Below are 20,830 nucleotides of genomic sequence, written 5' to 3'. Positions count from 1 at the left end.
CATCAACTGTAGAAAGAAGTATCAGAATCACAAATCTCATCTAATATATTTTACTCACCAGGTATGGCTTCTAGGTAACCAGTTTTCTTTGCCAACTTTCTCAATACAAAACTTCTGAGGTCCATTACTCCCTAAAATAAAATAATAATAATAATACAGGATATGGGGGGGGGGGGAATTACATTTTTTTTTTCGTAACTAAATACACATTGAAAATAAAATCAGTTTAGGCCCAGACATTTGCATTTGATAAGAAGTAACCCTAAGACGAGTTCTCAAAGTTTTAAGAACTCAGATGTATTTTATGGCAATAGAAGACACTGGTCATACTATTGAATTCCTGTCAGCAAAATCTTCCCAGTAAGTGGCATTGCCACTACAGCATGGTAAAATATTGTCATGCAAAGCTCTTACATGGGTCAGATATGACCAGGGAGTCATAAAGTGCTTTATGCCCCATGGAGGACCTTAAGGTCCATAAATAGCAACACCCTAGAGGTCCCGGGCCCTAAGGAAATTAGATTAGCTTCAACCAGAGCCAGGGCCTTCTCAACATTGGCTCCGGCATGGTGGAACGCTGTGTCTCATGAGACCAGGGCCCTGCGGGATCTGATTTATTTCCGCAGGGGCTGAGTTGTTCCACCTGGCCTTTGGCTTAGAATCAGTTTGATTCCCTCCCCCTCTTTCTTTTTCCTTTCTCCTCCTGTGAAGAGGCTGAATCCTAATGTTTTAATGTTGTATTTTAATATTGTTTTTTAAATTGTATTTTAATCAACTTGTTTTTATTGTTGGTTGTTAGCCGCGCTGAGCTCAGTCTTGGCTGGGGAGGGCGGGGTATAAATAAAATTTATTATTATTTATTATTATTATTATTAAGTCTCTAGATGAAATTATTGCAATGCTTTATACATTGGGCTGCTTTTGAAGACAATTTGGAAACCATAAGTAGGGCAGAATTTGGCAGCCAGATATATGCTTTGACCACTCAGGCCACCAATTCTGGCCTGAGTAGAAAGTCAATTTGCTCCCAAGCCTAATTGGAAGTGCTGGTTTTGACCCTATATGCCTCGAGACCACCATATTCAAGGAACACCTTTCCCCAAAATTTTGAACTGGCAACTCAAGCCAACATTCTGACACACAGGGTCATCCTGGCTCTTGCACACTTAGGAATAATTTTGCATACCCATGAGGTCAGAAAATCCTCCAACTGGTAATCGGCATGTTCCAGTAACAAACTGTAGTAGTCTCATCCTCTTCTCATTATCTATGTCCTTCACAAACTGAAAAAGAACACATTTAAAATAGCTGTACAGACCCCATCCCTATTCTAGTCTTAAAAACAAATAAAATTTATATAATCCATTCTCATATCCTTGTGTTTTGAGGTTCTATTTTTTGGTAAAAGGGCAGTGGAAGGAACAAGGATAGAGGCGTAGGGAAAACAAAGACAGCTTCCATGGGGAATAGTAGTGGAAAAGCCTTTCGAGGAAGCTAATTTTAGCTAGAGTGCCTGGATAAGCTTCTGAAGTATTAGTGTGAGATATCACTGGTGTTAGCTGTATTCCACTGAAGATTTTGTATGGTTTAAAGACTGCAAAATGTCCTAAGAGGTAACTAAAAAAGAAAAGAAAAGAAAGCCTTTCCTCCTCATCCATGATTTCTTTTTCCAAGCCTGGAGATGCCCACATTCTTCAGTGTTTGTTATCTCATTCCCAGGTAAAGAAAGGATTTGAAAAAAAGAAACATTTTTGCACAGTTCTGAACATATAGATCTATAGAATAGTTTGTAAGCAACCACAAAGTAGCAGCCACGTAAGATCACTTTAAAAAGACCAAAGGACACTGTACCTTAGTGAGTTTTGTCAGCCATTATATACTATCATTTTTAACTTTGTCACCTAAGTCTGGCTTCACTATTGCCGTATTTTTCATACATAGAACTTGCAGCATACGTGCAAAATGTTCCAGCTTCAATCCCTGGTATCTCCAGATAGGACTGGAAAAAGACTGCTGTCTAAAACCTTGAAAAGCCACTGCCCATCAATGTACTCTACAATTAAGGTAATACTGCTAGGACCCTGTTCTGACTAAGTGTAAGGCAACTTCCTATGCTTAAAGTATTTTTACTATCCCTCACATAATTCCAGTAGGAAAGCTGCTACTTATCCCATTTTTAGATGAGCAAGAAAGGCTGAACAACTGTGACATGCACAGGGTCAAGCAGCAACTATAGCTGGGTATAAACCAGAAACAGTTTTAAGGTGCCACAAGCCTCCTGTTATTTATGCAGCAACAGTCTTAGCATGGCTCCCCCTCTGAAATCTGTTGGCATCCTGTAATCTTAGGTTTATAGGGCTAATACTTAGGTAACTATTGGAACAAGAACAGAAGAGATCCTAGATTCCCCGAAGTTCCATTAGTGGTACATTTGGCACAATTTTTGCTGCAATACAAACCTGCCAAAACCACATTATTTGCTTGCTTGTTCTGGTATAATGTCGGTAGATGGTATGCCTTTGCCAGTCAGTCAAGTCAATCTCTTGCATTCCACACAAAAGCACCTTTTTGAAGAGAAATAGTTGAACACCAGCTAGGTTAGTGAAACTCTGATGCCATGATACGTTGGTGTAAGAGATGATGGAGGAATCTCTTAGATACTCAAAGGGTTAATGAAGAGTTAATATCTTTCTAGACATGGTGCATTTAGGAATTCATTTTCTAGCTCAGCTGTCCAAGTATTTAAACACAATTGTAGCATCCTTGTTTAGAAGAGTTTCTATGTACAGGACGATGTGCCTCTGTGTTAAAACATGTTAAAATATTCTTTGCCATGTTAAGGTCTACCCTTGTATTTGGCTGTGTGATGCCCTCCAGGTGCTATGAAACTACCCTGACCAGAGTCAATGTTGGCTGGAGCCAATGAAGGTTGTAGTCCACAACATCTGGCTACTCCAAGTTAACTAAACTGCAACATCTTTATTATAACTCTGCTATGACTCATGTCATAAAAGTGCACCGCATTTATAAGCCCCTGCAAATATGCTAACCATTTCTCAACTAAGCCTTATGCCCAAAGGATTAGACATACCTCAAGCTCTTTTGCATCAAAGTACTGCAAGTACTGCTGTGGCAAGATCTCATTGAAACCTTCAAAGAAAGCTTGTGTCTGCTCTTCAACACCCCGGGAAAGTCTCCACTCTGCCACTAGCCTGGAGAATGAAAACACACAGTTACTCCAAACAGGCCCAACCAAGTCTGAAAATGTTGATTTTTGATGAGCAACAATATTAATTAAATTGTAGTAGGTATTATAGTAGACAGACATTGAATTTGCAGTGGAAGGTCCACCTCCATGGCAGAATTACAACACTGTGCCGTGCGACACAGACAGAGGTTACTGCTTAAGACTATAGAACACCAGTCATGATAGTTTCCTGTGCATGAATATGCTCATGCTGTATTTCGGGCAAGACTAGCTTTGATGTAGCATTTTGACTATTTTACTGATAAGCCCACATCTATTTTACATGTGGGCCTTCATGAAGAGGTTCAATAATACTTCCAAAACATTAAAAAGGGAAATTTTATAGAATTAAAAAACAAATGGTTAAAAGATAAAATAAACTTGCAAACCAACTTTGAACTTACTTAATGTATTCCTCTTTGTTTTCCTCAGTAACCAGGATGTTGCTGCCATTGGGTTTCAAATCGTGGCTCTTTATTTCACCCAGAATTTCCTTATCAACTGAGAAATACATCTCTAGGCCACATTCCTCAATATTGTTTTCCCTACAAAACAAATACCATATATATTAACTACTATTTTCATGAAGTGCAATCAGCAGTATCATTAAACAAGTTGATGTCACAAGCCGAAAATTCCTTTTGTTCATCAACAAATGGAGAGGGAGGCATATTCTACAATGAGATTTTCAAAAATTTGTAAGGAGAAAAGGTTTTCTGAATTTTGATGTTGAATGTTCATGTATATTTTCTGTATACCAAAAAGTTTGGTATCTATACTAGCTATCCAGTAATAATTTACAGTACCTCAGAATTGGCACGCAATAATATTTAACAGGTACATACTTTACATTTCATATCAAGTATTTTATAATTCCTACTTCCCATTTAAAAAAAAAACAAATGGTCAAAGCAGTTTCCAATCCAAACAAAATATTACAAAAAGATTTAACGCTTGGCAAAATAAGGAATGTCAATATTCACTTCAGTTCTGAGGCAAATGTTCTTATTTTTAAAAATCAAACTTGAACAGTAAAACTGACTTTTAAAACAAATCGCAAATATGTTTTTTAACAGTAATCCATACATATAAAATCACAGCACTGATTCTCAAATGTGCATACACACACACACAAAGTCACACATTTTAACATCTACAATATATCAAGAATTGAGAAGCTGACTTCAGAAACTCACTTTACCCAGATGAGTGAGTTGTAAAACTCAGGATCTACAGATTCTAAATCCTTTAGTCCTACTGGCTTGTTGAGGATACGTTTGTAGAATGGTAGAGAAAAACCCGTGTCTATAAATTTCACATGGAATAATGCCTGCAAAAGATGGAAACTATTAATTATTTGTTTTATAGGAATCCTTGTCTAGTCAATCTCATAACCAGCAAACAGGTGCCTGCAGCCTAGATTTTGGAAGAAACAATGAATTAAAGGCCATCTTAAAGTCACTCGAAAACCAGTAACTATTTCCTTAGGTGGATGTGCTGTGTTGATGGTTACTGGTGACAAGAGAAAGGGGAAGCACAGAAAACGTGAGGTATAATCCCTCCCTGTGTGAAATAGGCTATAATTCCCCATGATACAGATTATGGGTGGGATTCACCTAATGAATCCCATCTGTGGAACCCTTGTGCAAGGATTTCCCCTTGCGCAAGAGGGCTTTCCCCCCCCCCTCCACTCAGGCAGAATTTTCAGGTGGTGCTTTTACTGGAAAATTGGTATAAGATACTATACATTTTGGAGCTGTAGGCTAATATGGATGATATCCAGCAAAGCCACACTCAACAGTATAGCCATTGAAATCAATGGATTCAAGTCATTATTTATTATACTCGGGTGGCCTATAACCCGTACTTCATTAAAACCAGCCCTAGAGTAGGGTGCAACTTAAAAATACACAATTCATAATAAAACAATTTGAAAAAAATCAAATAATAAACCAAATTTACAGCACAGCACAAGCATGACCAAGCATGTTTTCACTGTCGCAAGCATTAAGGAAAAGAAACAGAATTAAGCACCTGGTATGTTTTAAAATACACTAGAGTGTAAGAGTGCAACGCACTGCACTGCAAACAACGTGGTAATCCCTCTTGTCAAGAGTGGGTTTTTTCAGTCTAGGTTCCCCTGGCCCCACATGCGGACTTAAGAGTTTCTGTTACACATTAAGAAAAAAATCAAAAAAATCCTCATTCTACCAGGAAACTTTCAGCTTGTCCTTACTATGTTCCCAGAAACTCCCCTATTTATTATTTTGTGCTCTGAACTCACCATGGCAATAAATCTGCCAATAAAGTGGAAGTATTTCAGGTGGTCTGGATTGATGTAAGAAGCTGGATTTATCTGTAGGCAGTAGTTATCCTTTCCTGCATATTCAAACAGGCAATACATTGGGTTCAGCACTTCATGCGACAACAGAAAGAACCATTCCCTGAAACCACATAAAGAACTCACAGTCAACACCACAAGAACCAAGTATTAGGTTTAGACATTGTGTACAGATTCCATAGTGCTAATTTAACCTCCAAAGCTAACATAAAACTATTGGGGCAATCTATTATGTTCAGCCTGCCCACAGCTAGTTGGAATGAGCACGTCAAGTGCTTCGATAGGACACCAAAAGTAGTTCTCAGTTATAGAAATTCCGGTGCTTCTAAAAAGACTAGGATTACTCAAGGTTCAGATGCAGATAATTAGCAATTTACTTATGCTGGGTTCAGCTCCTACATGCGGTACTGTTTGAGGCTTATCATTTTTCTTTTGCATATGGGAACTCAGGGTTCTCTTTATAAACAGGCCAACACTATTCTTGCAATGCCCATGTACATATCTTAAACAATGTCACAATATTGAGTGAAATTAATTATGTCCAAGATGCAGCCCTGCGACTTCTGATGTGGAATCAGATGTTCAGTTTATAAATACTGATGCTGACTTTACATTTTTTTAAGCTGAAGAGTGTATTGACTGATATGCTGGGTTATTTGGCTTTAGAATAGACACTTACAATCAGTATAGCCAGAGTAGATAAAATCATTTTAAAGATAGTTATATGTATAATGAAGGACTGACCCAGCACTAAAGGTATGGTTATTTTGAGTGCCACAAAAACACAAAACTAGGGATCAGTTTTAGTGGTTATCAATTTTTTTTTGCTACATCAGCTAAAGAACCAAGTATTGTGAGTCTAGCCCAACTCAGCTGATACAAATCTTACCAGGACACATGAAGATGTAAGTCAGGGGTAGGGAACTGGATTCAACCCAAAGGCCAGAACATGTCCTCCCCACAAAGGCTACTTTGACAGCTGGGTGGTGCCACCCACTTGTCAAAATCGGTGACAACTTCAAAGGGGCCTACTGTTGGCAGTGACCAGCTAATTGGACTCAAACTGTGCCTGTAAAGAGTCAATTTCCCTCTGCGAACCAGCAAAGTCTGTTGAAGGAAAATGCCCATTTGCAGGCATGTTTTGCCAAGGCACAACTGAGAGCACACTTCAAGCTCCTTATTGTTCCCTTGCAGCCATGTGATGTCATGCGTGGGGTGAATAGGAATGGTTTGCAGTCAAATTAGGAATGCTAATTAGGTCCACAGGCTGAAGCTTTCTCACCAATGATATTAAAGGCTGAAGCTTTCTCACCAATGATATTACAGTGGTGCCCCGCAAGACGAATGCCTCGCAAGACGGAAAACTCGCTAGACGAAAGGGTTTTCCGTTTTTTGAGCTGCTTCGCAAGACGAATTTCCCTATGGGCTTGCTTCGCAAGACGAAAACGTCCTGCAAGTTTGTTTCCTTTTTCTTAACACCGTTAATACAGTTGCGACTTGACTTCGAGGAGCAACTCATAGAACGCAGTGTACATAGTAGCCTTTTTGAGGTTTTAAAAGACTTTGGTGATTTTTGAAGCTTTTCCAAAACTTCTTTTGCAGCCATTTGGTAAGTTAAGCTTTTAAAACTTTTTTGGGGGGTTTTGGATTTTGGGTTGGGGTGTTTGGAATTCAAGGACTTGGTGTTGGGGAGGGGTCTGCAAGAATCTGGAAGCTTGTGTGTTTTTTCTGCATTTTTATGATTTTTTGTGACCATTGGGGCACTCTGCTGTTTTTTTAAAAAAATTCTGGATTTGAATTTCTGTGTGCTGGGTGGCTGGGGGAACAGTTGGGGAGGGGTTTGCAAGAATCTGGAAGCTTGTGTTTTTTTTCTGCATTTTTATGATTTTCTGTGACCATTGGGCCACTCTGCTGTTTTAAAAAAAAAAATTATGGGTTTGAATTTTGAAATGCTCTTTACAGTATGTGTGACTTTAAAGAGCACTTAATAAACTCTTGTTGTACCAAATTTGGCTTTGTTTGGACTTTTTTTGACCATAGGAACGCATTAATTGATTTTCAATGCATTCCTATGGGATTTTGTGCTTCGCAAGATGAAAAATTTGCTAGATGAAAAAATTCGCGGAACGAATTAATTTCGTCTTGCGAGGCACCACTGTAATGTTATCCATGATACTAGAGCCCAAATTTGTTTACTGAAAAGTTGTGTATATAACACACACGCAAGCTTTAAATCTGCAAGTTTCCCTTTCCCGGATACTGACAAGTTAAACCCCAAATTAGATAGAACTTTCCAAAGAAAAGGGTCACGGTTTTTAAAAAATGTAAACCCCTCAGAGTTGTCTAAAAAGCTTTCCTACCAAACAATTTCAAGTGCCTATGGTTCAATTTGTTTTACATAGTAAGACATCCCTACCGTGCAACACCTCCATAATCTAATCCTTCTTCTCCAGGGAAAATGACCCACAAACGTCTTCGTAGGTCCGCAGGGCTGAGGCTCATTATCTTAGTGGAAGAAGTATTAGAAGATTAACATTCTAATAATTGTTCACACAGTCATGCACATTAAAATGGACACTGGTATATGGTGGTTTTGCTGTTTTACTCATTTATTCTGGATCAGCAGATCCCTGAAACATTTAATAGGCCATTTAGAGAGGAAGGTTGACATTGAACAGATTAGAGAGGGGTGAAACATAGTTCAGATCAAATACACATACTCCACACATTTTACAATGCTTTAAGTACTGAAACACAGCTCAATTACCTGCTGAAATGAATCTTCAAACAATGTTTTTCTGCTCACTGTGATTTTAATGTGCTGGGGCAGGGCCAATTGCTAAAATGTAAGAAGCAGATTTGAAAGACAAGCCAACTACATAATAGGACAATAGATGATAAAGTATATGAAAATACTGAATTCAAGAAACCCTGGTTGCACATATGTGAACTGGTTTGCATGTACAGTATAGCATTTACAGATATGGAAGTGTGCCAGATGCAACTGTGTATGGTTAGAAAAAAGAATCCTAAGATATCCCTTCCACATGTGCACGTCAGCTATGAATCTGAATGCAGGCAGATCTAACACATAGGGCAGATCTACCATAAATGAATGGAATAGATTGATGTGTTTCCATCTGTGCCAGGTGTGGGGAACCTGTGGTCCTCTAAATGCTGCTTGACTACAATCCCCATCGTCCTTGACCATTGGCCATGCTGGCTGGGGCTGATGGGAGTGGTAGACCCACAATATCCAGAGGACCAAAGGTTCCCCTCCCCTGTTTTACAGAGATAGGTGCAACTGTGAATTATTTTCCCATGTGTGGTACTAGCTGCTTACAATGTATTACTGCATACACATATCCTTGAAAAGAGGCCATTGACACCATTGCTAGATATTGCCAGTGAAATAAAGCTGTTGTATGTGGATGGTATTCCCACTGATGTTCATGAATAATTCCAAATATACACAGTGAAAATAGAAGCTCTGTAAACTTTATTTTGTAAAACAACTCCAATTCGAACTTATGCTGAGAGAAGCTTACTCCTTTGTGCATTCATCTAGTTTACTAATGCTTTCACCTGACAAAGTTTAATTATTTAATGACTGCCCTGTGGCCAAAAACTTCTAAGGATGTTTTTGAGTTTGCATGTAAGACAAACTCTAAGATAATGCTTTTATCTGATGGCAAATTATCACAGTTATTCTCATTAATATTCATTTGTTAATGTAGAGGATAGTGCAGTGGAAGATTCTGAGTAACCTCTCTCCCCACTCTTCTTTGGGATGTCCAACAGAGTTACTGCCACCACAATTTCACGAAGCCTCGTGAAATCCCACAGGGCATGGGGTTTGTGGAACTTTTAGAAACATACATACTATGTAACACAGATTATGACAATGGACTCACTAGAAACTTGCGGTAAAACTCTTTCCCCAAAATAAAACATAACTTACCTGACACCAAAACCGGAAGTATTGGACCTTTGCTTTGAAATCACGAACATATGCTATCTGGGGTCCATTATCTCTGAAAACAGAAGTAAAAAAATCACTGGAATACAGTTGTGCAATTGTCATCCATTTCAGTTCCTTGCCTAGTTAACTGATTCAACAAAAGGAAGGTTTGTTTTGTGGAAGCACATATAGCTACAATATAGCTAGGTAAATTATTCCTTAGGAACAAAATCATCTCCCTTCTTCCCTTTACTCAGTGGCATTCTACTAGTACACCGAGGAGTTGTAATTTTCCACGGGCCTCTGTAGCCTTTCCCCCTAGCATGGTAGCAGCCAGTTGATCCTATTTCCCCCTCTTCTCTTACCTCAACCTGACTGCTACTGCCTCTCTTACTTTCACCATTCCATTAAGTAGGTGTGATTAAAAGGGAAGGGTGGAGGGGGATAGAGGGAGTAAGATGAGTGAAGAGTAAACTGGGAATTCTCTGATTTGAAATTTAATCTTTGGGGTCTTTGAAGCAAAACTGATAAAACGCTGAAGCGCAGGTTAAATAAGTACTAAAGGAAAAACTGGTGTATATTATTTTATAAATAAAAGAAGTATTTAACATTTAATAGCACATAAAAAAACCTTAGGCAAGTTGTTGAACAAACTCTTCTAACATTTCAAGAACAGCATCATTCGTTTTCACCACCAAAGGTAACCAAATTTAATCGTACGGCTATCCAGCAGTGTGTATAACAGATGCCAATAGTAGAAAGAAAGTAGCAGTAATACAAAATTGTAGTAAGAAAGCTTACAGAGCCGATTTCCCAGTACGAGGATCGATATAGGTAGTTGTTCTTCTATTGTGATCCACAAAATATGGAATTCCATCTACAGTGAATCTCATCTCCCAGCCCTCTGGCAAAGGTTTCTCATTTAATTGACTGCAGAAACAATATATACACAACACATGAATCTCATTATACATATTTTTCACACATAGTAAAAGGTACTGTTCCATTTTTATTCCAGGTATTTCATTTAGCTTTATTAGACCCAAGATAGTAAATCGAACTCTTAGTTATACTGAGCTCTAAGGAATGCACAGCTAACACCACAAATCCAAAATGGAAAACAGTTTGTCAAGAAGTTAAATGCCTACCCCGTATCTCAAAAGAGAGCATGTGTTATTACAATTAATCACACGGAATCAGAATAGGGAAGAAAAACTAAACATTACACCAGACAGCCTAGTAAGAGAAGACTCAGAAATACTTTCTATCCTGCTCACGGAATGTAGGCTGATGTGTGGGTTACACCCTGTTTGCTTGTTACCTAGGTCTCAGCTATACTCGAAGTCAATTATATCGTTATAACTGCTTTATAAACACCAGATGGCGCAGTAGAGTTTGATCTTTCACCAATGTGATTTTCCATTATGAGCTTTATAACGTGTTTTCCTGAAACTTTTTTTTATGTGTCTAGATCCTGCCTTAGTTATCTGTTGATCACAAAAGAACTCAGAGAGCTTCATGCGGGTGTATCCTTCATTTCCCCTCTCTGCTAATGTTATCTAAATGTAGAACAGGGATTATTACATGTAAGAGGTGTATAAACAGGTCATTTGCCAGTGTATTCAGAGTATTTAAGTGTTTGGGGAGAAATCCTCACAGGATTACAGAAGTGCAGGTCCGGGATACACCTGAAGATTATTTAGCACAATGCCTGTTTTTAAGGCCTCAAATATGTATTACTTTCTAATCCTTCTCGGAGATATTCTAGAGAGTATCTACTATGCCTTTAAAATATTAAGATATTTTTCCATTCCTCCTTTTTTGAAGAACTCTAGCAAGATATGAAATAAGGAATAGGAGTAGAATGCTTATCGAAAACAAGTCTCTGCAAGACTCTGGCTGAGATCCAAGGAGGCAAAGTTCTTCCATGTGTGCAAGGCGGATTTCTGACTTTCTATTGCAGCAATGAGCACCTGTGCCTTTGGGAATGCAGCTTCAGAGGGTTCTTTGTGCAGCAGAAAGGGGGTGCTAAGAACACCTGCATTCAGGCAGATGACGACACATGACCTTTGAGATCTCCGCCTTTGATCATGTTATTAGGTTAGCCAATAAAAGAATGGCAAAATGAGTCAAAAGTTGTATAATATGCTGAGTCGCCAGCATGTAATTTGTAACACTGCACTAGATGCAATACGTTCTTTTACCCACCAACTCACTAAGACTGGATATGAAATACATAACAGGATATGATATGAAATGAAATAAATAATATTGAGTGCAAGAAATGTTTTTATTGTGTGTTGGATGCAAATATGACGATTTCCTTTTTGGTTCTTCTAGTAATAATTTTCTTATGTTTTGTTTCAACAAGAAATATTCCTCTTAAGAAACCACTTCCTCATATCTGCTACTTTCCCCTCATGTTCTCAATACACTTTTAAAAAAAATCAATCTATCTCCTTTATTGGCATAGAAAAAGTGCATCGTATACATGGATCAGAACACAACACAGTTAATGGAACATAGTAGGAAATACTTTAGGATAAAACTGTCCAGACATTGTGAGTTATGAAAATGACTTTTAGGACCTACGGTGAGATAATTTCATGGAATACACTTTTGATAAGCAACATGCTTTAGTAGTCTAAAATCTAGCCTTATCTCAGTTTAGATCCATTTCAACCTAGTGGTTTGGGCACTGAAACAGCCCCAGCAGCCCTGACTGATAACCTGTATGGAGAAAGAAACATGGGGAGTGCATGGTTCTCCTGGAGTGGTTCTGTGAGTTGGAGGCACTGCTCCTATCTGCAGGACCACCACCAGAGTAGCAGCAAGGGCAGACTGCTGCTTTGTCTTTTGGCATTTGTGCTATGGGGTCCTGTGGGGTTCCATTCTGTACCCCACACTTTTTAACATCTATGTAAAGCTGCTAGGAAGTGTCATCTGGAGATTTGGAGAACAGCATACCTAGTATGCAGATAATATCCAGCTCTCGCTCTCTCCATACCACTTTACTAGTGTCTGGAGGTGATAATGGGCTGATTCAATCCCAACTTAGATTGAATCTGGACATGATGCAGGTGCTGATAGTTCTTATATTTAGGAATTGAGGCAACCTGTGTTAGTTGGCACCACACTCCTCCTAAAGAACAAGGTGTGTAGCTGGGGGTGCTCTGGGAACCAGCACTTTCAACTGCAAGCTCAGGTGGCTCCGGGGCAAGAAGTGCCTATTTCCAGCTAGGGCTGGTTCACCAACTATAGTCCTTCCTGAACCAAGATACCACAGCATGGACCACTATGGCTACGTTAACCTCCCATTTAGCACTACTGCAATGAGTTCTAAATGAGGCTGTCCTTGAAGATGGTCTAGAAGCTGGAGCTACTGACAATGCATCCATCAGCTGAGTGGCACTGCAAAGTGGGACCATATCTCAACAAATCTTAAGAACTGCACTGGCTGCCTGTTCGCTGATGGGCCCAACTTAAGGTTTTGATTCTGGTATATCAAACCCTATATAGCCTGGGCCCCAAGTACTTGATGAAGAACTTCTGCCAATATATCTCACTCTTAGACTTAAAATCTGCAGAGCAGGTCCTATTCATGATCCCACCTATGCCTGTGGTACATTATGCAGGGACCTGGGATATGGCCTTCTCTGCTATGGCACCTTCATTTTGGAACACCCTCCCATTAGTAATACAGTTGTCCCCCTCAAAAACAGCTTGTTGTAGTCAGGTAAAAATAGTTTTGTCCATCAGGTTCTTTGGGGGAGATGAGCAAAGAATGATTTTGTTCATCATGATTGCTAATCAGAATATATATGCGTTTTGGTTTTCATATATCTTGAGCTATGTATTTATTATTTGCTGGGGAATCTCTTTGGGATGAAGGAAAGTTTAGAAATAGTAGTAAATAGTGCTTGATTTTGGATTATGTTCTGAAGACTATTAAGAGAAGAGAAAAAGCTTACCCTTGGCTTCTGGGATCTTCCCACTGTGTGATGCGTGTATTGTGATTGACAAAATATACTCTGCCATTGGCGTCTGTTCTCTTTTCTGAGGGAATATAAATTAGGACCATTTTAGTTACCATGGACATATCGTTTTAACGTTAAGATAATAGCAGTGAATTATATATGCCAGGACCTATGGGGAATATCTCACTTCTTTCTCCCCTCTGCAGAACTCTCTGCCAACAAAAAACCTCTTAAGGGTTGGGGGCCCTCATAAAAGACTTGGGAGGCAGAACAGTGGGAACAGGAAATCTGGCAGAGGCAGCTTGCCTAAGCGTGATCTTTTCTGTAGGGACACAAGGGGAAGCAGAGGGCAGGAGGGAAAGGACGTTCACCTTGTGCAAGCAGTTCTTTAGATAGAACCCCATGTGTTTGGCAGTTCTTCTCCCACCTTTGACTTGAATTGTGCCCAAATGCCCAGTGTGGAAACTTAGTATTTCATACCAGCTATTTGAACATATCATCCAACTAATGAATACATTGTGTTCCATCATCTTAACTTCCTAGTTCATGAAACCTCAGTGGAACAGCACTTTATATCCAAGTCAAGGACATCTCCTTCAGGGAGAACCTTGCACAGGTCAACAGTATAGATAGCAGTACAGATGATTGGTTGTGAGAGCAGGGCTCAGATTCCTGTCCTAGGTGAAACACCGTTACTTATGATTCTGCTACTAAACTAATAGAGGTCCCTAGAATTGTATACCAACTCAATGACAAGAGACTATAATATGTATGAAATATAGGTCTGAAGGCACACTCTTCCATTGCCTCCTGAAGCAGATGGATGCCAACCAATGGGTCTTTATGCTTCTCAGATGAGCTGTGGTACATATTACACTATTCCTCTTGCGATATGAACACAATTTATCTACAAAGACTGCCCAACACCTACTGAGATTTGCAGTCTGGATGGCCGGAGAGCTCTGAATTTGAAGTGATATTATTGTGATCCCCAAGTAAACACTTCTACTTTTATCAGGTTTCTGGAGTCATCAGAGTGCAATAAAAAAACAAACACCTCATGATGGCAGAGCAATAGCTAAACTCCATGTTGGCTTGGACCACTATATATGTGATGTTGAGAACCAGAACTTTTAAAGACCTTACCCCATCCATGTGGCAGGGGACCAAGAGGATCAAATTCTTTGTTCTGTGTGAAGTCTTGATTCTGCAATCACAAAAAGCATACTGTAAACTACTGACTGAAAAATCTAAGCTTGGATAAATCATATACATTATACTTTTTATTTTTTAAAAGACCTTTCTACCTTTTTGTAATGAAAGTAAAATCACCTAACCAGATAGTCCCTGGGCCTATTTGTTTTAACTTTGGCAAGTTTCTTACCCATCGGTACCTTTCTCACTTTTCCAAGCAAATGCCCACAAAAACTAGGAAAGGAATAGGATTTTATCATCCCAAAATGATAATATGTCTGCCCTTGTGGGACAACCACTGCATCCACCTTTCTGGAATCTGACAGACTTCCGCTCCTCAGTAGAGGCAACCTACTTTCATCCAATTATGCAGAAAATAAAAATACCAAGCCACAGGCCTGATAATATGGTTTCCAAGGATGGCATCCTGTGAAGTTTAATCAAAATATGCTCTCACTATGCCTTGAACAAAACTTGCCAGTAACTCTGCGCTTGCCTACAGCTGCTTGAATTAACATGACAATGTTTGCTTGCAAAAAAGTAAGAAGCCATAGGCAAAATATATTTGCTTTGTAACCCTCTGGGATCAATTTAAACTACAACTAAATCTGACAAACAGGTTATACTTTGTATACTAAAGAAATTTCCATTGAAATGTTTGGATGGAAATGAGTAACTTCCATGTGTAGCAATCAATCACCCTGTTTTATTTAGATTCTACTCTATTTTTTGCTGTCTGTAAAGTATTAGTGATTACTTATTAGAAATTCTAGGCTGAGGATAGAGCAAGTGCTGTTGAGTTAATCTGCATTAGCAGATGTTATGCCAATATGAATTCCAGCCCAATCCTCAGTGTTCTCACCCCATATATAAACCTCTGGTTAAATTGTTGCATAGCTCCTTGAAGCTGGCTGCGCTGAAGTTGCCACTGTTCATAATTCCGGACAGATTCCAAAGTTGGCCGCTGCCAGGTTGTTGTTCTGGTGAAATGGTCAACATAGTAAATCCGCCCCATGTTGTCAACTCGACGTTCCCAGCTAAAGAACACAGATGATATAGTCAAATGAATGCACTGACTTCACAGTAGACTACAGTCTGACAGAAGCACTTGTTCAACATAATAGGACAAAGCGGGTCAGCACAATAATTTTGCTTTATGTCACCTTATTACTCAATTCCAAGGGGTTTATCATTTGATTAAAGGTTCTGCACTTTGCTCTGAACTTCCTAATTTGAGGTAGCAATATCTATTTATCGGTCCGCCATTTTTTTTGAAACCTCTAGAAGTGTGCTACAAGTCCAAAGGATGAGAATATACCACTTTCATATGCAACAACATTATGATGCAGACCCCAAACACATCCAGTTTCTTTGGCTGGTTTTGATTCTCCTCTACTGAAACAGTGAGCAGCATAGCAGGCTTAAATATACCAAAGCTTTGCTGAGCTCTCCATTTATGATTTCTTGATACAGGGCTGAGCTACGTAGATGTTTATGTCACGATGTATCACATTCCTTGAAACCTAATAAAGTCTTTGACTCATAAATAAATAAATAAATAAATAAACATACATACATACATACATACATACATACATACCATATCCATGCCTAGAGGCACCTCAGTTCCTGCCAAGGAATGCCACAGATTTTGGCGGTTTGTGCCACCATTGGCCTCCCATGGCGTAATATAACTGACATTTCTACAGCCAGTCTTAAGCTTCAACATACATAGAATAAAGGGCAAATTAGACCCATTTTCTTTTCACAAAACCTTGACTTAGCTATCCGGAAGTGCAATATTTTAACTGGACCTAAGCTGGACATGAAGATGGCAAGCTTGAAATGACATCTTCAAGCATGTTATCAAGCACAGTTTGACAGATCACCAAGTGACTCACCCTGGGGGAAGAGGTTCTGGCCTATCCCATGTAGTTCTTTTTTCAACATGATCTACGTAATATACTCGGCCATGTTGATCCACTCGTTGTTCCCAGCTGGAAATACACAAATAATTTGTATGTACTATTGCGCCAACCTATTCACCTTGTTGCTTTCTCGTAGTTCTTATTTCCAAATGGTCCCCTGATCTGTTTTGTATACAGTAAGCCTGCCACTTAGGCGGGGGTTACGTTCCAGAGATTGCGTCTAAAATCACATATAGTCAAAATGCCAAAGTCATTTTTCCTTGAACCCCACCCCCTTCCTGTTCCTTTTAATTTTTATTTTGCCATGCATGTAAGTTGCGGGCTTACTGTAGGACTAAATCTTCATTGTGACAATTAATAAAATGGCATTTTCAAACACATTTGTTTCTATACAAGACAAAGACCAGGGTTTAATTTTACATTTGTATTTATGACACTAGTACCATATAACTCTTGAGGGACATTCTGTGATTCCTTCCCTTGGACACATTTTATAGGAATAGGATTTATCGGTCATCTTTATAGTGTTCCCCTCCTTTCTCAAAGTTGCAGAGAGTGGCATATATGGGAATTATCTGTTGTGATCTTATATGAATCTTGTAAACTATGTTAGGCTGACAGAAGTCTGCTCCAAAGTCAACAAGTTAGGATCTGAACCCCGATCCCTGTGGTTGAGGTCTGACAATTCCCATCTCATAAGGTATGGATGAAGGGTAGGCCACAATCCACCAGTGGATCAGAAGTTCTTTTCTTAGTGCCCGTTTACTTACAGACTTCCTATGGATATCTAGCTAGCCATTGTGGAAGAAAGCACACTGAACTAAATGAATCTTGACCTAATCCAGAAAGGCAAAACTTCTATTTTTCAGGAAGAATGCATACTTTTAAACTGCTATGACATGACTAACATTATTGGAGATTCTGAATATGTACTCTTGCTTTAGAAATTTAGTGAACCACAGAGCTTCTTTAAAACATACTCCATGAAAACATATTCAGCTCCACCCTGTACCATATCACACTGACTTAAGATCAAAAATTTCAAGGCATTTAGATTCCAAACCCACTAAGCAACAGCAGCCACATTGGCCCACTGTGGCCACATGCTACCATATATATTGCACACATAGAATTGTACCCATTTCTCACTATACATATTCAAACTGCAGCCATTCAACTGTATTTATAAACATACTGGCTTTCTTGTATTGGTACTCAAATATGGAAGTTTTGAAATTCTGATCATCATCGTATTTGGGCACATACAATAGTTTTTTGCAGAGAATGGACATGGTGGAAAAAAAGGCTTCTAAAACTTATTATTGGGGTGTGTCATTTATCAGATCTGATGGAATTATGTGCTTGTGCCAGATTACCTTTTACCACTGTATTGTGGGGTAGTCCGTCACGATATAAACAAATGTATCTTTTTCCATAAGCCAAGTGCTGAACTTAGTAGTTCTTAGACAGGGAGAAAGACAAAAGGATCTTATGCTCTTGTATTCATTTTTGCCTTTGCTCACTTCTTCAAGCAACAAAACTTGCTGCGAAGACTGAAAAGTATGATCATTATCTTTGATACTTGCCTTTCTCAGCTCATATTACTGCTCTAGATAAAGTCTGTTGATTGTCTCTCTGTATTAGCTTGGATTTCAAGAACTGTGAAGAGTTCTACTTGTAGGAATAGGGCTTCCCTGCCTCTTCCTTCCTGAAAAGATATTCCTGGTGGTCTGCAGACTCTACAGAATGCAAAGGTGTATGGCACAAGGAGCTGCAGTGAGTGAATTCATGAAAATTAGAACAAAAAGTTCCACTCATTGTGCTGTTTCTCATCTCTGTGATTTCTCTCAACTAAGTTAATTCATGGTATCTTTCACTTTAATATTTAGCTGACCTCTCAGCTTTAAATAATTAAAAACTCACATCTTGTCTCAAGCGTTTCCGTGTTGGTGTTCTATTTTTTCTAATTATTACATAGGTTTTACTTTAACTCTTTTGTGGCTTTTTTTTTAGTTCCACCCTGCAAATGCAATGTACTGTATAAAGCACAGTATATTTTGGTGCTTTTAGAAATCAAATGGATGAGACGGAGGAAACTTGTATCTTGCAGTAAATTTTGTGTTAGAGACGTATGTATAACATAAAACCTAAGAGCATCAAACTCTTACCCAGGTGGAAGAGGACCTTGACTAACTGTGTGATGTGGCTGTGAAGCTGGAGTTACTGGCTGAACTTGTCTGGATATTGGTGGTGTGGCCAAAGCAGCTGCTGCAGGAGCACCCGTTCCTGCTGTTGCTCCCTCTGAGTTTTGTTCCAATGCTGAACTTGTAGTTGGCACCAATCCTGCACTAGCCCCTTCTGATTCTGTGGAGGAAGTACCATTGACACATGCTGCAAAGAACACAGACAAGAAAAAGACAAATATTTATGTTTATTTTAATTCCAGTATTGTATATTTATTTATACTCCACCTGTCTCCCTGAAATGGACTCAAGACAGCAGTACAGCAAAGCAAGAACAGATAAGCCCTCAAGTAACTACTTGGTACACGGCAGTTATTAAGTTCCCAGACTTCTAAATAAAAGTAGTCAATGGCAGAAACTCTTTCAACAACATTTCCACAAACCTATCAGAACTCAGTTCAACCCTAAATGGAAAAGCCTTCTTGAATCTTACTTAGGCTCATTGTTCTATTTCATTTACAGGAAATCTGTACTCTGATTAAGAGAACACTATGAAAGAGATTCTTTTTGCAGCAGTTGCCTCTTTCTCTTGACCACAGAAAGCCTGAAGTCCTTGAAAAGAAAATTCCAGGCTGCAACTTCAGTAGGCGTCACATAAAGCTACTTCAGTATTTTGTATGAACAAAACTTCCATAATTTAACTATGGGACAATGTGTGTTCTCAGAATTACCATATGATGCACTTCTGACCTGTATAGCTTTTCCTTTCAGCAGTTTAAGAATGCTTTGCTGAAGGTCAGACAGAAATATATCTGGCTTCACAAATGCTAAAGCATGCTTATTATGAATTAAGCCACAATTTTTTGGAGGGGGGATGCATGTGGCATTATCTTTTATTATATTAGACACAGCTTTAATACACTAGTGCAGTGGGCAGAATACATTGAACAAACTTAATTCAAACAAACACTGCATTCAAGAGCTTTTAAAGTGATACTTTTCTCTTGCAGACATACCAGGTGGAGCAGAGGGTCTACGTGGAGTAGGTGGAGGTGGCCGAGATGGTCTAGGCGGTCTAGCAGGTTTACAACCGCCATTTGCAATTAATGGAGAATCATTGCCATTAGATGCTCTGCTGTCACTAGACCCGGGAGACTCACAGCTTTCAGGATCATTTGTATTGTTCCTTTATGAGAAAGCACAATACAAATTATCATGGAGACATGGAGATCTCACTGAATGTTAAAACAATTCTGAAAAAGAAGATTCCTAATTGAAGTCTTGTCGCAATTCATATAAACAAATTAGAACCTTATTCTTATAAAAGTTCAGAAACATAAATATGATCATAAACAGTGATGCCATCAAAAACATATGCTCCTGGACCAGAAATATGAGTCACAGAGGCTCATAATGCTCACCTTAAAGATAAAACAAACACTGTAGCTTAATTAATTTTTCTCCAGCTTAGATTTTAGGCTACAAATTTTACAACAGCTTCCTAACTACCCTGGTATTTGTAACTGATACTGAAAATTTGATAGCAACTGTAAGGAGTTGATAGCTCTCAAATAAATAAAATAGGTAGGTAGGTTTCAAACAAACAAAAAAGCATCTGTAGGGTTATGGCTGAATTGTCATATACTCAAGCCAACTACTGACAATCATTTTATTTTCAATTATAAAAACTTCAAGTGGGAAAAATAACCTAAACCACAAGAAATGTGCCCCTTAGATATCAAATCTTCTATAAGAGTCAGAGAAATACAGGACATTTTATTCAAATATTTGCAAATCTGCAATTATTTGAAATGCCACCCTGATAAAAACTTCTGACTAGATGAAATAGCTTACCATTTGTAAAATAAATTATTTTTATTATTGTGGAAGGTTGACATTGTGAAAAGAGACCTAAGCATTTCAGGCATAATGAGCAAGAAAATGTTTAAAATGAACTGAGGCTGTCTCAGGCAACTGAGCCAAGTGTTAATGCTCTGAG

At 38.8% G+C, this 20,830-nt stretch overlaps 1 protein-coding gene across 3 annotated transcripts in view; it reads right to left on the bottom strand.

Moving 5' to 3' along the window:
* ITCH (itchy E3 ubiquitin protein ligase) overlaps positions 1-20,830 on the bottom strand; it is a 49,666-nt gene that overhangs the window by 4,413 nt on the left and 24,423 nt on the right. For all 3 annotated transcript variants that reach the window (XM_083618530.1, XM_083618532.1, XM_083618531.1), the window contains 17 exons: positions 19,848-20,017; positions 18,817-19,039; positions 16,622-16,717; positions 15,583-15,757; positions 14,673-14,733; positions 13,521-13,605; positions 10,351-10,479; positions 9,550-9,622; positions 8,356-8,427; positions 8,005-8,093; positions 5,532-5,691; positions 4,444-4,577; positions 3,652-3,792; positions 3,092-3,212; positions 2,460-2,564; positions 1,187-1,283; positions 59-131 (listed from right to left, as the gene is read on the bottom strand). In XM_083618530.1, coding sequence (XP_083474656.1) covers positions 59-131; positions 1,187-1,283; positions 2,460-2,564; positions 3,092-3,212; positions 3,652-3,792; positions 4,444-4,577; positions 5,532-5,691; positions 8,005-8,093; positions 8,356-8,427; positions 9,550-9,622; positions 10,351-10,479; positions 13,521-13,605; positions 14,673-14,733; positions 15,583-15,757; positions 16,622-16,717; positions 18,817-19,039; positions 19,848-20,017 — 2,004 coding nt within the window. The remainder of the gene's footprint in view (positions 1-58; positions 132-1,186; positions 1,284-2,459; positions 2,565-3,091; positions 3,213-3,651; positions 3,793-4,443; positions 4,578-5,531; positions 5,692-8,004; positions 8,094-8,355; positions 8,428-9,549; positions 9,623-10,350; positions 10,480-13,520; positions 13,606-14,672; positions 14,734-15,582; positions 15,758-16,621; positions 16,718-18,816; positions 19,040-19,847; positions 20,018-20,830) is intronic.

The sequence above is a fragment of the Podarcis filfolensis genome (assembly GCF_964270895.1).
Source record: "Podarcis filfolensis genome assembly, chromosome: 6".
In the NCBI taxonomy this organism is placed as follows: Eukaryota; Metazoa; Chordata; class Lepidosauria; order Squamata; family Lacertidae; genus Podarcis; species Podarcis filfolensis.
This window is presented reverse-complemented; position numbering and strand designations above follow the sequence as displayed.